At 32.6% G+C, this 15,924-nt stretch overlaps 1 protein-coding gene across 2 annotated transcripts in view; it reads left to right on the plus strand.

Moving 5' to 3' along the window:
- TRIM33 (tripartite motif containing 33) overlaps nt 1-15,924 on the plus strand; it is a 128,473-nt gene that overhangs the window by 76,836 nt on the left and 35,713 nt on the right. For both annotated transcript variants that reach the window (XM_051992963.1, XM_051992964.1), the window contains exons 5-8: nt 8,975-9,091; nt 11,502-11,616; nt 14,979-15,125; nt 15,333-15,450. In XM_051992963.1, coding sequence (XP_051848923.1) covers nt 8,975-9,091; nt 11,502-11,616; nt 14,979-15,125; nt 15,333-15,450 — 497 coding nt within the window. The remainder of the gene's footprint in view (nt 1-8,974; nt 9,092-11,501; nt 11,617-14,978; nt 15,126-15,332; nt 15,451-15,924) is intronic.

A 15,924-nucleotide genomic window follows, 5' to 3' on the forward strand; every position in this document is an offset into this window, starting at 1 on the left:
TTTTAATTTTTATTCATCTTATCATTGATTTGAAATTATATTACTGTGAATAGTTGGCAGGTGTTTTTTTTTTTTTTTTTTGAGACCTGTTTGCTTATAATCTTGGATAATATTGAGGAATCCTTCTTAGTCTTTATCTCTTTTTACTTTAGCCATGATGATTTTATTTTTTTCTCATTCTTTTTAGTGGTTTTGGTAAGCTCTTTTTTTTTTTTTTTGATAATCTTGATTTTTCTTTAAAAATAATATTTACTGTTTTTGAGGAAAATGTTAAGAGTACGTTTTATGGTGATCATTTGATTTTAATCCTATTTTAAATTTTGCTTTTATGAATATATTTGATTCTTTTGATTAATCAGTAATAAAATAAAAGAGGAGAATACATTGGATAGTCCTTCTTAATTTTCCAGATAAATAACTTTTTGTGTGTTTTATTCATCCATTGTCCTAACAGATGCATCTAAGTTAAAGAGACCAGGACTTTTTCTTTTCTTTCCTTCCGGGTTGTTTTGTTTTGTTTTGCCAGCCCTACTTAACCATGTCCAGTATTCTCATTCCATTTCGGGATTGAGGAAGATGCCTGCTGCTGCCCTTTCAGCATTGGCTTTCAGGTCTTCCCAAGAGTTTTGATTACACCAGAGGTCAGAATTTTTTGGTATCACTGGCTACTAAGTTAATTGTAGAACATAGAACATACCCTCTGAGTTTATTTTTTAGTTGTAGTGACAGATTTGCAATGGCTTAAGTTAATTGCATTTTATCAATCTCATGACAAATTTATTCTGCCTTTGCAACATTTCTGTGAAAAAATTTTCCTTGGTTTGAATGTGTCATATATATCTGATGGACTATATGAAGATTACACTCACTTTAGCTGTATTTGTAACTTGTTCTTGTATAGATATAATCAAGTTTTAGAAAGCAGCCTGCTAACATTTCAGTCCCTTTCGAAAATTCAAAATCAATTAGCTCCTTTTTATATTGTGATAATCCTTCATTTTGTGAGTCTTGCTTTGCTGTATATCAAATGATTATGTTTAATTATGGGGAAATGCTATGCTGAGGCAATTCTGGGAAATATTATGCTGAGACATTTCTGGGAAATGAGATGTAGTTCCCCTTTTAGAGTTCCCTATTCCTGTCAGAAGCTTATTACTTAAGATTGTATAAACAGATCAGTTCCTTAATTTCTGAGTATCAGTTCCCTATTTTTGACCAAAGCCAATAGAAATCAATAATACCCGTGTTACTTCAGATTTTGTATGACTATATGTGTGGTGTAAACTCCCAAATGGTATTCTTTCTACTGAGCAAGTCTTAGACCCATTTATTGGCAATTGGTAATCTTGATAATAAATTGACTTGCTCGGAAACCTTAACTTTTGCCCCTCAGATTTCTGGTGTCTTGGGCATATAGAGAGGGAGCATATAGCACTGTCATTTCAGAACCTTTTCTGGTATATGCTCCATCTTAAAGAATGTGAGCCATGAGAGAATTGGGACTATACTATATACTCGTTTTCAAGGTAGAGAAATAATAATAGTTAACCATTTAACAGGCATTTATTAAATACTTACTATGTGCCAGGCGTTGATCTAAGTTCTGAGAATTAAAAAGAAAGACTGAAAATGTCCCTGCTTTCCAGTTCTTACAAGCAGTGGGAAGAAAAAATATGTCCATAGCAACAGGCATATGTTATCTTTCACACTGTACCTGCCTATCTATTGAGCTAATTGGCCCAGGCTATGCACGTGGATGACGTGAAGCAATTTTAAAGACATGACCTCTTTAGTTATCTATTAGTTATTTTTATGTTCTCCCCCCCCATTAGAATGTTAAGTTCTTTTGAAGTTTGAGACTACTTTTGCTTTTTATATTTAATCTACTTAGCACTGTGCTGGCACACAGAAGTACTTAAATATTTTCAAAAATTATTTATTTTTACTTGATATTTATTTCTTATAACACCATTGTATTCCATGTATCCCTTCCAATCTCTGAGAGCCATCCCATGTAATAAAAAAAATGTAATTTATTCATTGAAAAAAAGTCTGAAAACATGAGCAGTGTGTATGTAAGACCTGGGGACTATCCCCACAAAAGGATAAGTTGTTCATGTCTTCTCATAGCTCATCATTCTTGATCTTTATACTTTGTTGAATTTACTTTTTTTTTTTTTGGTGGTCTTTCTGTCCATACTTTTGAAATTATTATAATAATTTGTAATTATTGTACCGTTATCTCTTCTACATTGTGGGGATTAGAGGCACGGTGTTCCCACAATCTAGATAATCTGAATAAGATTTTTTGGCCCTCCCTTCCTGCTGGAGAAATCTTAATTATTATGCATTAAAAGATGAAAATATATTTTACAGCACTATGCATATGTTTTTTTCGTGTTTGGAGAGAAAAATCAGAACAAAAGGGAAAAATCATGGATGAGAAAAAAATGGGGAAAAATTAACATATCATATCATGTGTTGATTTACATTTAGTCTCCATAGTTTTTTTTTTTCCCCCTGACATTTTCTATCCAAAGTTTATTTGGATTGCCATTGATCAATGAATCACTGAGAAAAACCAGGTCTTTCATAGTTGATCATCATACATTCTTGCTATTATTGTGTACAATGTATTCCTGGTTCTGCTTGTTTTTGTTCAGCATCAGTTCCTATAAATCTTTCCAGGTCTTTCTAAAATAAGCTTGTTCATCATTTTGTATAAAACAGTAATATTCCATTATTTTCATACACCACAACTTATTCAGCCATTCCCCAGTTAATGGGTATCTACTCATTTTCCAATTCTTTGCTACCATAAAAAGAGCTGCTACAAACAATTTTGCATTTTTGTGAATCCTTTTCCCTCCTTTATGATTTCCTTGGGATGGTTCAAAGCATATGCACAGTTTTATAGCCCTTTGGGCATAATTCCAAATTGCTCTCCAGAATAGTTGAATCATTTTACAACTCCTCTAACAATGCATTAGTGTCCCAGTTTTCCCGTAACCCCTCCAATTTTAACTCCTCTAACAATGCATTAGTGTCCCAGTTTTCCCGTAACCCCTCCAACTTTTATCATTATCTTTTCCTGTCATCTTATTTCAGTCTGAGAGCTGTGAAGTAGTACCTCAGAATTGCTTTAATTTGCATTTCTCTAATCGATATTTTAGAGCATTTTTTTATATGACTGTAGAAGGCTTTAATGTCATCATCTGGAAGTTGTATGTTCATATCCTTTGGCCATTTATTAATTGGTGAATGACTTGTGTTCTTATAAATTTGATCCAGTTCTTTATATATTTTTAAAATGAGATCTTTAATAGAAAAACTAACTGTAAAATTTTTTCCCAGCTTTGTACTTCCTTTTTAATCTTGTTTCTGTTGATTTTGTTTGTGCAAAACCTTTTTAAATGAATGCAATCAAATTTGTCCATTTCCCCTTTCATAATATTCTCTAGTTCTTCTTTGGTCATAAATTCCTCCCTTCTCCAAAGATCTGAAAGGTAAATTATCCTTTGCTCTCCTAATTTGCTTATTGTATCACCTACCTTTTATGCCCAAATCATATATTCATTTTAACCTTATTTTGTTATGGGGTGTGAGATATAGGTCTGTGCTAAGTTTCTGATATATTATTTTCCAGTTTTCCCAGCAATTTTGGTGAAATAATGAGTTCTTATTCCAGAAGCTGGAATTTGTGAGTTTAGCAAATATTGGATTACTATAGTCATTGATTATTGTGTCATGTGTATTACACATCAATTTTTATGCATTTCTCAATTTCTAAACTTTTCCTCTTTCATTTACTGGCCTTCATGTGTTGCCACAAAACTATCCACCAAATTTCTTGTACTGTCCTGCAATATATCAAGACCATGATTGGGAAAGTTATGCTATGGAAGTGATAACTGCATATATATTTTTGCTCTACTTCACTGTGTATCAGTTCATATAGATATTTCTGTCTTTCTCGATATTCATTATATTCATCAGTAGTCTATTACATTCATGTAGTACAACTTGTTTAGCCATTTCCAAAATGACGGGCATCTCCTTTGTTTTCAATTCTTAGTCATCCAAAAAAATGCACCTATAATTATTTTGGAGTATAAGACAACTTTTTTTTGATGACTTCTTTTTGATACAAGGCCAGTAATAGAGTCTCTAGTTCAAAAGATGTGGACATCTTAATCACTTTATTTACATAATTCCAAATTGATTTCTAAAATGATTGCCACTTCACACATTGATCACACCATTTATTAATGTGTCTGTATTCTCGTAATCTCTCCAACATTGACTTGTTATTCTTTGGTTAGTTTTACTACACACCAAGATGTGAGGTAAAGTCTTAGGGTTGTTTTGACTTACATTTCTCTTATTATTAGTGATTTGGTACCTTTTTTAATATGGAAAATATTTTGCAGTTCTTTTGGAGCTGTTTGTTTATATCCTTTGACCAATTTATCTGTTGGGGTAATGGCTTTTTACATATACATACATATATATCCATACATGTATACTTACTTATGTATGTATGTGTACAGAGAGACATTTGATTATTTCCTTCCCGTCCTAAATATAATGTTGTTTGTGAAGAAGCTTTTGTTTCAAATAATTAAAGTATTCAGTTTTATCTTTTGTAATTGCTTCTGTCTCTTGTTAAGTTAAGAATACAACTTCTACCCATTGCTATGAGAAGTTTATGGTCTATTTCCTAATTTTTTTTTACCATGATCTTTACTATTACGGTCATGTACCTATTTACAAAGTATTGTGGGTGGTATAAAGTGTTGAGTCTAATTTCTGCCAGATTCATTTCTAGTTTTTTTTATAATCAAATTGAGAATAGAAAATACTTATTTGATTCATTTGAAATGAAGATAGGTTATTATTTTTGTTTTTGTGTGATATTCTTCAATCTCTGCAAATCCCTGATCCCTTATCATAAGGGGGATAGCATCTAAAAACTAAACCAATGAATAAATATGCATAATAAGCAGAAATAAATAAATAATGAATGAATAAACTGAATAGACCCAGTGCAGTAAGAGTACCAGCCAGGCTAGCTAAGTGGAGAGTATTATCAAAGAAAATTGATCAATAGGTTTAGAATTTCTTTTGCCTAAATAATCAGCTAAAAATAGTTAATTGTCTTTCTTTCTCTTTGACTTTTGCTGCCACTGTAATGAAAGTGAGGTGATAGAAATATGGAGGTACACACCCACCCACACCTACATACATATGTATATGTGTGGGCATGCATATAGAGTATGCCAAGGAATCTCAATGTCTGTGCTTTTAAATCAAAATAATTTGGAATTAGATATGATAATCTACACTGGTGGAGGAAGGATTCACTTATAGGAATTATTCAAACAAGAAAACTTATTTTATATTCTGAAACTTTGCTGAAGTTGCTAATTATTTCAGCTGGTTTTTTAGTTCATTCTCTAGGGTTCTCTAAATATATTATCGTATCTGCAAAGAGTGATAGTTTCATTTCCTCGTTGACTATTTTTGTGAATAAATTTTTAATACAATATTGAAGAATAATGATGATAAAGTAGGCATTCTTGCTTCACTCCTGATCTTATTGGGAAGGTTTTTAATTTATCTATTACAACTAAAGCTTACTCTTGGTTTTAGAAAGATAATACCTATCTTTGTAAGAAAAGTTCTGTTGATTCTAGAACTAGAAACACCAGTTTGAAACTGATCTAGAGAAGGTGCATTTAATATTTCTGCTTCTCTGCCTTTTTGGTGAAGTTTTATACTTTAATGCATGGTCAGTTTTTGTGAAGGTGCCGTGAGTATTTGGTTAATGGAGGAAGGTAATATTCCTTTCTATTTAATTCAGTTTTTTCCAGAGGCAACATTTCTAATTTTATAAGATTCTCTATCTTCTTACCCTCTTTCTTATTTTATGGCTAAATTTTATTTAACTCTGATAGAGGAAGATTGAGGTACTCCACTAATACAGTTTTACTGTCTATTTCTTCCTATAATCCATGAAAGCTTTTTCCTTTAGAAATTTGGATGCTATGCCATTTGGTGCTGTTTTCCTGCTAACCCCTTTAATTAGGTGTATTTTTGCTTTTGGTTATTCTGAGATAGATCATGGATACTTGTGCCTTTATTTACTTTAGTGTAATAGATTCTGCTCTATACTCTTATCTTAACTCTGTGTGTATGTATCTCTTTGCTTAAAGTGTGTTTCTTGTAGAAAACATATTGTTAGATTCTGGTTTCTAATCTGTTCTGCTATGTTTCCATTATATGGGTGAGTTCAGCCCATTTATATTCACAGTTTTAATTACTAAAATTATTTCTTTTTTTCTTCTGTTTGTCCTTACCTGTCCCATTTTAACCTGTTCCTCCTTTAAAATCTGTTTTGCTTTTCATTACTGCCTTCTTTTATCTGCCTTTCCTTTTATCATTTCTCCTTACTCTACGCCTTTACTCTTGGGTGAGATAGATTGTTATTACCGTGTGTGTGTGTGTGTGTGTGTGTGTGTGTGTGTGTGTGTGTATCTATCTATGTATATATAAATTTTTTTTTTCTTCTTCAAACTAATTTAGCTGGCAGTGAGGTTCAAACATTATTGGCTGCACACTTCCCCCATATTTTCCCCTCTCCTGTAAAAAGTTCTTCCTTGTATATCTCTTTTATGGGAGATAATATCCTCCCTTTTCCAAGGGCATCCATCTTTCTTACCTTTCCATTTTTTATGTCATCTCAACATAATTGACTCACCTATTTCTGTGTAGAATAATTTTAACTTCCCTAATAATAAAAGTTCTTAGGAGTTAACTGTGTCATCTTCTCACAGAGGAGAGTAAATAGTTTAACCTTTTTGAGTCTTTTATGATTTCTCTTTTGGGCTTTTTTATGCTTCTCTTCAGTCTTGTGTTTGAATTTTAGATTTTTTTTATTCAACTTTGATCTTTTTATCAGGAATGCTTTAAAGCCTTCTATTTCACTAAATTCCCATTCTTCTCTCCGCCCCTCTATCTCTTAAAATTAGTAATACTGAGTTTTGCTGAATAGATGGTCCTTTATTGTAATCCTAGCTCATTTGTCCTCCAGAATATCATTCCAAGCCCTCTTTGCTCTTTTAATATGTTAGTTGCTAAATCTTGTGTGGTTATAACTAGCTCCATAATATTTGAATGGTTTTTTCCTGGCTCCATGGAATATTTTCTCTTTGACCTGGGAGCTCTTGAATTTGGCTGTAATATTCCTGGGAGTTTTCATTTTAGGATATCTTATTAGGTCACCAGTGGATTCGTTCAATTTCTATTTTACCCTCTGGATCTAAGATCCCAGAACAGCTTTCCTTGATAATTTCTTTAAATATGATGGTCTAGTCTCTTTCTTTGATCATGACTTTCAGATAATGTAGTAATCTTATCTCCTTTTTAAATTTTCCAGTTCATTTTATTTTTCTAACAAGCTATTTCACATTTTCTTCCTTTTCTCCCCATTCTTTTGGTTTTTGTTTTACTATTTCTTGATATCCTATGAAGTCAATATCTTGATATTCCAATTCTAATTTTTGAGGAATTATTTTCTTCAGTGGACTTTTGTACTTCTTTTTCCACTAGGTCATTTCTGTTTTTTAAGGTGTTATTTTCTTCATTATATTTTTTATTTCTTTTGCCAAGTTATTAATTTTCTTTTCATAATTTTCTTCCTTTGCTTTAATTTCTTCATTTGATTTTCCCCTACCTTTCTTATTTGATTTTAAAACTAAATTTTTAGCTCTTCTAGGAATTCCTTTGGGCTTGTGTTGGATTCATTTTTTTTTTTTTAATTGAGGTTTTACTTTTGATTGTTTTGACTTCTTGTCTTCTGAAATTCTGTGTTCACTGTTAGCATAGAATCTTTTTGTGGTCAGGTTCTTTTGTTATTTGCTTATTTTGCTACTTTATTTTTAAATTTTAAACTTTATATCAATGTTGGGTTTTGTTGCTGGCATGAGGGTGATGAGATAGTGAGATATATCATACTTCAGTCTTTTTCCTCACTAATGTTTTCAGAGTAGTTCTGGGGACTTAGAAGGTTTTACTACTTCCAAGTTGGTATGGTCATTACCCTCCTCATCTGCACTCTGGACCTTATAAATAATAATAGGAACCCTCAGTCCCTTGAAATCAGAAGTCATATTGCTCCTCAAGGCTTTTAATCCTGCATGACCAAAAGTGCTCCTCTCTTCTCTTGAAGTAATGACTCAGAAGTGGCATAGGCAATGGGGTTATAAAACATCATCTAGTCCTGGGTCCTATAGGGGTAAAAACACAATTTCTTTGTGGCCCTTTGCCTGGTCAGCCAAGGCAACATCTTTAGGTTGAGAATTCCCAAAGCTGCTTCTGTTTCTGTCACCTTCACCTATACCCACTACTAGTATAGATTCCACATAATCTCCCCCTATGTCACAGATCTCTCTTTCCTATCTACTGTTAATGTCCTAAGTTGGAAGAATGTTTCACCCTGACTTTTTGTTGGCTCTACCACTCCAGAATTCCATTTGGAGTGTTATTTTAAAGTTGTTGGAGAGCTCAGCTGACTACTTTATTCCACTGACTTGGCTCTACTTTTGGAATTTTAGGGGTTTTTTGTTCGATTTATTTGTTTTAACAGAAATAGATATTTTATTTTCAAAAATCCTATTCTGTGTAAGATTTTTATTATTAATTTGGTCAATTATATTTATAGGTTGTATAACATTAAATTGAATTCCTCTTATAACTTCAACCTTGTCATAATGCAAAATCTTAGTATTATGTTGCTATAGCTTTTTGGCTAATAATATTTTATTTATTTTTTCATCAACATTCATTAAGAATGCTGGTCTATTAAAAAGTACATTTTTACAGTCTCTTCTTTTGACTTTTATAATCTTGGAAATAATTGTTTTATTGTTTCGTGAAATTCACTTCTAAATCCATCTGTTTCATAATTTTAAAGGTACCAATTTTTGGAAGAAGCATTTCAAAACCAGAAGGGTGCAATTGAGAATTTATTAGCTAAACTTCTTGAAAAGAAAAATTACGTTCATTTTGCTGCGACTCAGGTGCAGAATAGGTAAGTTTATTATGTAGGATTGTATTTTACTCCTAATCAAATTATAAAATACAAATTTCTGATTTTATTGCTTTTTAAAAAGCTTTTTCATTTTTTTTTTAATAAGCATGTGTTTGAATCTTACGTTATATTTTGATGTTGAGTTGCATTATCAGAGTTTGAGGAGATAATGATATTTGCTAAATAAAACATTTAATTATATAACAAAAATCTTTTTCTCCTTAAAGAATTTTATATTTAAAAATTACCAAGAAAAGCAGGAATCTGAAACATTTAAATGCACTGTTATTAGTAACTTCTTATCTGGAGAGAAAAGCGTTGCTATAGTAGTTAGCTACATTTAAGACCATTTTGAAAATCACTTGTTACTCTCCTAAAACAGTAAATACTATGAGCAAAGGCTAGCATATAAGTAGGTTAAAAAATTGGAAGTCTTCATTCTGAGAGAATGCAGGTCCAATTGGATCAAAAGTTATAAAATTGTAGAATTATGAATAAGGTAAATATGGTGTTAGGTTTGAAAATTCGGGCAATTTTCAAATTTTTGAAAGAAAAGATTTTCAAGCATGATCAATTTATTAAGCTAGCAGTAACCAATAAATTAGATCCATGACCTCTTTAAACAACTAAAAAGCACAAGGTAGGTCTTACTGTTTTCCACAGTTTAAGGGAAATATAAATAAAAGTTAGTTAAGTTAAGAAAATATTGTTGGTTATAGAGGAGATGACATCATGGGGATGGGGACAACATGATAGTTACATCAAGAAAAGCAGGCTATCATCCAGTTGGGTCTAGTAGCCACTCCTCTCTGTCATTAAGGAATGCTTGATTGGAATGTCTAATCTGAAATCTGATGTCATCGTTAGAAGACCCGAAATAGCAGATTTCCAATTCTTAAACTCAATTCAAAGAATAGAAAGGGGTCTTTAGCAGATATACAATCAACTACAATATGAAACCAATACACAATATAGAATAATTTCAAAGTAGAATTTGAATTTTGCAGTGGCTTTTTTCATTACATCCTAAAACTGTAGGACAAGGGCCACACCCAAAATTTTAATATTTATACTATATACTATATAGTATTTAGTAAAGAAATAAAATTATTTACCTACAATTGATGATATAAGTTGAAACAATATAGGCCTTTGCAAATTCCATCTATGTTGGAAATTGTTCCTTGTCTTTATCTTATGCTTAAATTGGAAATTAAACAGATTTTATGACTAATAATGCTTATCTAACCTTTGCTTAGCAAACCCACAATTTTCTTAGGCTGGACATTCCATTTTTGAAATTCTGCCAGTTATTTTTAAGTTATTCTTGATATTAAAGTAAATGATGCCTCCTTGTAATTTTCTCTCATTGGTCCTAGTTCTGCATACCAGGCCAAGCAGAACAAGTTTAAACCCTCTTCCATATGATAATCCTTCATGGATATTTGAAGGATTTGAAGACTATCATGTCTCCCCTTAAGTTTCTTCTTTAAACTAAACATTCCAAAATTATTGAATTAAACTTCAGATGGCATGGTTTTGAGCTACTTAATACTGCTTACTTGCCTGAACAAAAATATTCTTCAAATATGTTTCCCAGAATGGAACAAATTCTTTTAGTTATGCAGTGTCACCTCCCTCCAACTGAGTACTACTCTTTTATGCGCCACAAAATTCTTCTTAGTTCTTTTTTGCCTCCCTACTATGTTGTTGCATCATTGAACTTGAATTCTCCTAATACCCCAAAGTCTTGTCAGGTCATCTAACTTATTTTTTAGCTAGGTCTGTCATGTCCTGTATTTGTGAGATTTAATTTTAAAATCTAATACCGGGCTATTGTTTATATTAGTATTCGTAGTTTATATTGATATAGTGCTTTTAGTTTTACACAACTCTTTACATGTATTATCTCATTTGATACAACAACTCTGTGATGTTGCCTTGATTTTAGCCCCCTATTTTACAGATGAAGAAACTCAGAGAAGTTAAGTGAAAGATAGTCTTTGAAGAGAGATTTAAAACCTATCTTCCTGGCTCCAAGTACAAGTCTTTTCTACTATGAAACTATAGCTTATTAATGTGAATCATAGTGACTTGAGCTGATTGCTGTATAGGGGAAAGTGGCCCTTTTAAGAGTTTTTTTAAAGTTTCACTGTTAGCTATCCTTTTGATATGTAAATTCATGAAGTTGTTTCATATGCATACATAGTCAATTCATCTGCTTTGTCTGTACACATAGTTGGTATAAACCATTTATACTGAATTGACTGGTCAACTGTGCTAAAACCTTTGAGCTAGTTCCACATAACAGGACTTAACTAAATACCTGATTGAGTAAATTTCTGGATCATTGACTGATTCAGGGATATAGGAGAAATTTATAACCTAATGATGTATTTCTCTTATTCAGGATTAAAGAAGTAAATGAAACTAACAAACGAGTAGAACAGGAAATTAAAGTGGCCATTTTCACTCTCATCAATGAAATAAATAAGAAGGGCAAGTCTCTCTTACAACAGCTAGAGGTATGGTTTAAAGCTAAAAAAAAAAGTTTCTCTTGCTCATTCTTCAGCTGTTTCAGATGTTTATTAAAAGTTCTCATTAAATGTATTGGGAGTGTAAGGATAAAGGATGTATTGGAATATATATATACATATATATATAGAGAGAAAATAAATTCCTAGTACTTTAAGTTTATTGATTTTAAAGCATAAAGTATAGAGAGACAGACTTACTCTGGGACCGAATAAAAGTACTTACTTGGATAGAAATTAGGTAAAATGTTAGATAATTTACTCCTGGGAAAAAAAAAAAAGGCAAGTCTTAAATATTCCTTGCTTCTGTGCCAATAAGGGGCTTCAACTGATTCTCTTTCATATGGAAGTATATTGGGTTTCATAATTTTGCTTGAGTCATTTGTGGTATTTCTTTTGACATCTTTTAAATTCTCAATAGTACAAAATAAGATGTAATTTTTCCAACTTAAATGTATGTTTATCATTATGTTTATACCTTTGGTATCATAAAGTACATATTTCCAAATAGTAATGTCCCACCTCTCAAACATTTTTCTGATCTCATGTACATAATCATTCTTTGCTATTATCCCAAGAGCAGATTAATATTCTTTATAATTTGTCTGATACTTAATGTAATACACAAATAAGAATATACAAGTAATGGAGGGCATATTTATTGCTTTGTATTTATTAGTACTTTCTTAAATGAAAATAGCCAGTATTTAGATTCAAATACTGATTCTCAAATTCTATTAATACTTATTCCAAAGTCTTCTGTGACAGTATTTCCCTCTTCTTTGTCTCTGTAGGACAAAGTGGAACTATTTAACACAAAAGAGATAGATATGAAAGAATAAGGGGGAGTAATGTTTATTGTTGAAATCTAATATTTAGCATTCTGGGCTATCATGATGTTAGTGTTTTAGCTTCTGTAGGACTTAAAATTTTTTTTCTTTTAAACATAATCTTAAGGCTAACCTCTGTTTTGATTCCTTTTTTTTCTCCTTTACTGTTTATACATCATAATCATAGGAATTTTAGTAATGGATTTCAGGGTCCAAAAGTAGTCATAGCATAAGCTTTGGAAGAAACCTTAAAATTCATCAAGCCAACTAACCTCTTATTTTTCTTGTTAAAAAGCTATAGGCTTAATGACTTTCAAGTGACTTAACCAACATTTCATTACTAGTCAATGGCAAGAACAAAACTAGAATCCTGCATACCTTGAGTTGTATTCCATTGCTCTTTTTATTGATCTCTGCTTTATTATTTGTAATAGATAATAAATCCACTACATATTCTTCTTTGTGACTTTTATATTATGATTATTTTACTCCTATATTCCATCAAATTTGGGTGTAAAATATATTTTTGTTTTTCTCTTTAATGTCCATCAATAAATTAGAGATTTATTATACCAGGGAAAATTTCCCCAGTAGACCAAGTTGAAACTTTTTGATAAGAAATTCTGTTTGTTAAGATTAAATTGTAACATAATCTGCTAGATAATTTTTCCCCCTCTTTGGGGAAAGGAATACAAAGAACAAGAATGTCTTTAAGTGCTTTATAAGTAATAATACAGAAACGGATATAATGGAAAGAACATTGTTTCTTGCCCCAACAAAAGCTGATAATTCCAGCTCTGCTACTTTATCCTATGTCACCATATATAAAATCATATAACCAATGTTGTCCTCAGTTTCCATGTCAGTGAAATGGTTAGAGATCAGTAGGTGAGATAGCAGTTCTATGAATCAAACCCTGCTAGTTCTGCCAGCTGGAGGCATTATTCCCAAACACGGAATCCACTCTTCCTTTGCATTATTTTCTCTATTTCTTGGGACTATCTACCTAATCTGGATAACTCTATACTTTTAACTCTTGAAACTTAAGCTTTTACCTAGCTACAGGTAAAGCCTTATATGCTAGAATAATAATCATCCAAATTCAGTTTTAAAATTCTTTGAAATTCAAAAGACTATATGTTTAGGATTGGAAAGAACTGAGATTATTTAATATGACCTGCTGCTCATATAATAGATAAGAAAATAGTTAAGAGGTCCAGAGCAGCTAAGAAACTTGCTTTCAGTCACACAGATGTAATATGTGGTGCCTGGGGGGAGCTATGATGTGACGCCAGATGCAGCACTCTGTTTGCTGTACTGTGATGACTCTCTAAAATGTACACAGAGCAGAATACTGCTCCAATTGTGGGCAGCAGGCTAGGAAATAGTATAGTGGATATCTTTGTCCCTCTGATTCTAAACCTCATGATAGTCAAAATAGCCTACAAATAGTGTTAACTTTTCCAATAATGTCACTTGCTATTGACTTATTGAGCTTATAGTCCTTTAAAGCTTTTTAAAAGCAACAGTGGCATCAGCTTGTACTTGTAAAGTTGGCTTTTTGAAAGTGTAGGGCTATTTTAGTTTATTGAGATCCTTTTGGATATGGAATATGTCATCTGTTATAAAACCTGTCCCTTCAGACATCATGTCATTAGCCATTTAGATAACATGTCATCTATGCTTTCATTAAAGTAAACTATTAAAAAATGATCAGTCATATATTGCAAAGGACATATCCCTGGAAGCTCTCTACTAGGATGTTCCTTCTTGCTGTAAGTTGACACTGACCCATTAATGATGAATCTTGAGTCCCAGCTTGAGAAGTTTGAATAGCTAGTTCCAAAGCTACACAAAGGTACTAGCACCTAGTGCATATCCTTCATCTTATATGCTTCTCCATTGGCATAGCATGGCAGATTTCTGGCAGATAATTTTCTAGAACCTTATTATATCTGCATCATTACCCTGGTCTTCCAGTCTCAGTAGGAAGCTATCTTCCTTAATTGATTATGTTCAAATTTTAATAATGATAATAAGAATAGAAATTATGCCTTAATATTTTCAAAGCTCTTTTCCATATATTCTTATTTGTTTCTCACAGGAAGCTAATGAGATAAGTGCCTCAGCTATTTTTATGCCTATTTTTCATAAGTATAAAAGCTCTTGAGCTGGAGGATCTGAGCAGCTGGGACTTTTTCAGCCTCACTTAGCTGTCAGTGGCTGAGGTGGGATTTGAAACCAAGTCTTCCTGGATTTTGAGTCTAGCCTTCTATTTGTGAGGAACATGGGTGGGCTCTAGGGGTGTAGAAGAGGAGGGCCAAAATCCTTTAGACTGCCACATCAGGTTTCTGTTTCCGTTTCAGCCACACGTTTTACTGATTATTGTCAGGTTGCATAATTTTGGGTGATGTTTTTCAGCTCATACCTATGCCAATGAAATATGTGGTCTTATAAATGGCTTTTGGAACAGAACTGATTTTTCAGAAAAAATTGTTGAGGGGAGTTCCTATTCTGTTGCAGAATGTTACCAAGGAAAGACAGATGAAATTGATACAGCAGCAGAATGACATCACAGGACTTTCACGGCAAGTGAAGCATGTTATGAACTTCACCAACTGGGCAATTGCAAGTGGCAGCAGTACAGCATTGCTCTACAGCAAGCGACTGGTGAGGTTCTGGCACCCTGGGTGATTCACTGCTAGGCTCTATAGGCCCAGGCCCTGCAACCCATATACTGGGCTAGTTGTAACAAAGTGGTTGATTTTGTGTCTGGGTTATATGTAAGTGTTTGGATCTGGGTCATATCTGGGTCTGTGTAGTGTCTGTGTCATGTCTCAGGGTCCGGACTAATGACCCTGCCCTCTCTCCTTCAAGATTACCTTTCAGTTACGCCATATTTTGAAAGCCCGCTGTGATCCTGTTCCAGCTGCTAATGGAGCCATACGTTTCCATTGTGATCCAACCTTCTGGGCAAAGAATGTGGTCAACTTGGGTGAGGATTTCATCAGTTAGGGTGTTTGCTGTATCTGTGAACCCTGAACTAAAATCATAGTTTTGGAACTCAAAGCAATCTTGGAAGACACATGGTTCATCCTTACCAAGTCTAGAATGGGGAATTCCTCAGGATATTCTTACCTATAAAGAAAGCTTTTGTGGAAGTCATAAAAGCATAATTCCAAAGGCATTTTGAACACATAAAATACTTTAAAAGATTTGCTTTTTAAAATTTATCTCATTTTTGCCTTTGTGTCCCCTACATATTTAGCTTGGTGCTTGGTGCTTGGTACATAGTAAATTTGTAACATGATTTTTTTTTTCTCCATTCATTTTAATTGCACTGCTCAACCTCACTTTTGCCATAACTGTATTAGATTTTTTTATGCTTTTTGCATACAAATATGAGTTTTACTATATTTTTCATTCTCCCCACTTTTTAAAGTTGATATTAACTATTTCATAGGACCCT

This window comes from Antechinus flavipes, chromosome 4 (assembly GCF_016432865.1).
Source record: "Antechinus flavipes isolate AdamAnt ecotype Samford, QLD, Australia chromosome 4, AdamAnt_v2, whole genome shotgun sequence".
NCBI lineage: Eukaryota > Metazoa > Chordata > Mammalia > Dasyuromorphia > Dasyuridae > Antechinus > Antechinus flavipes.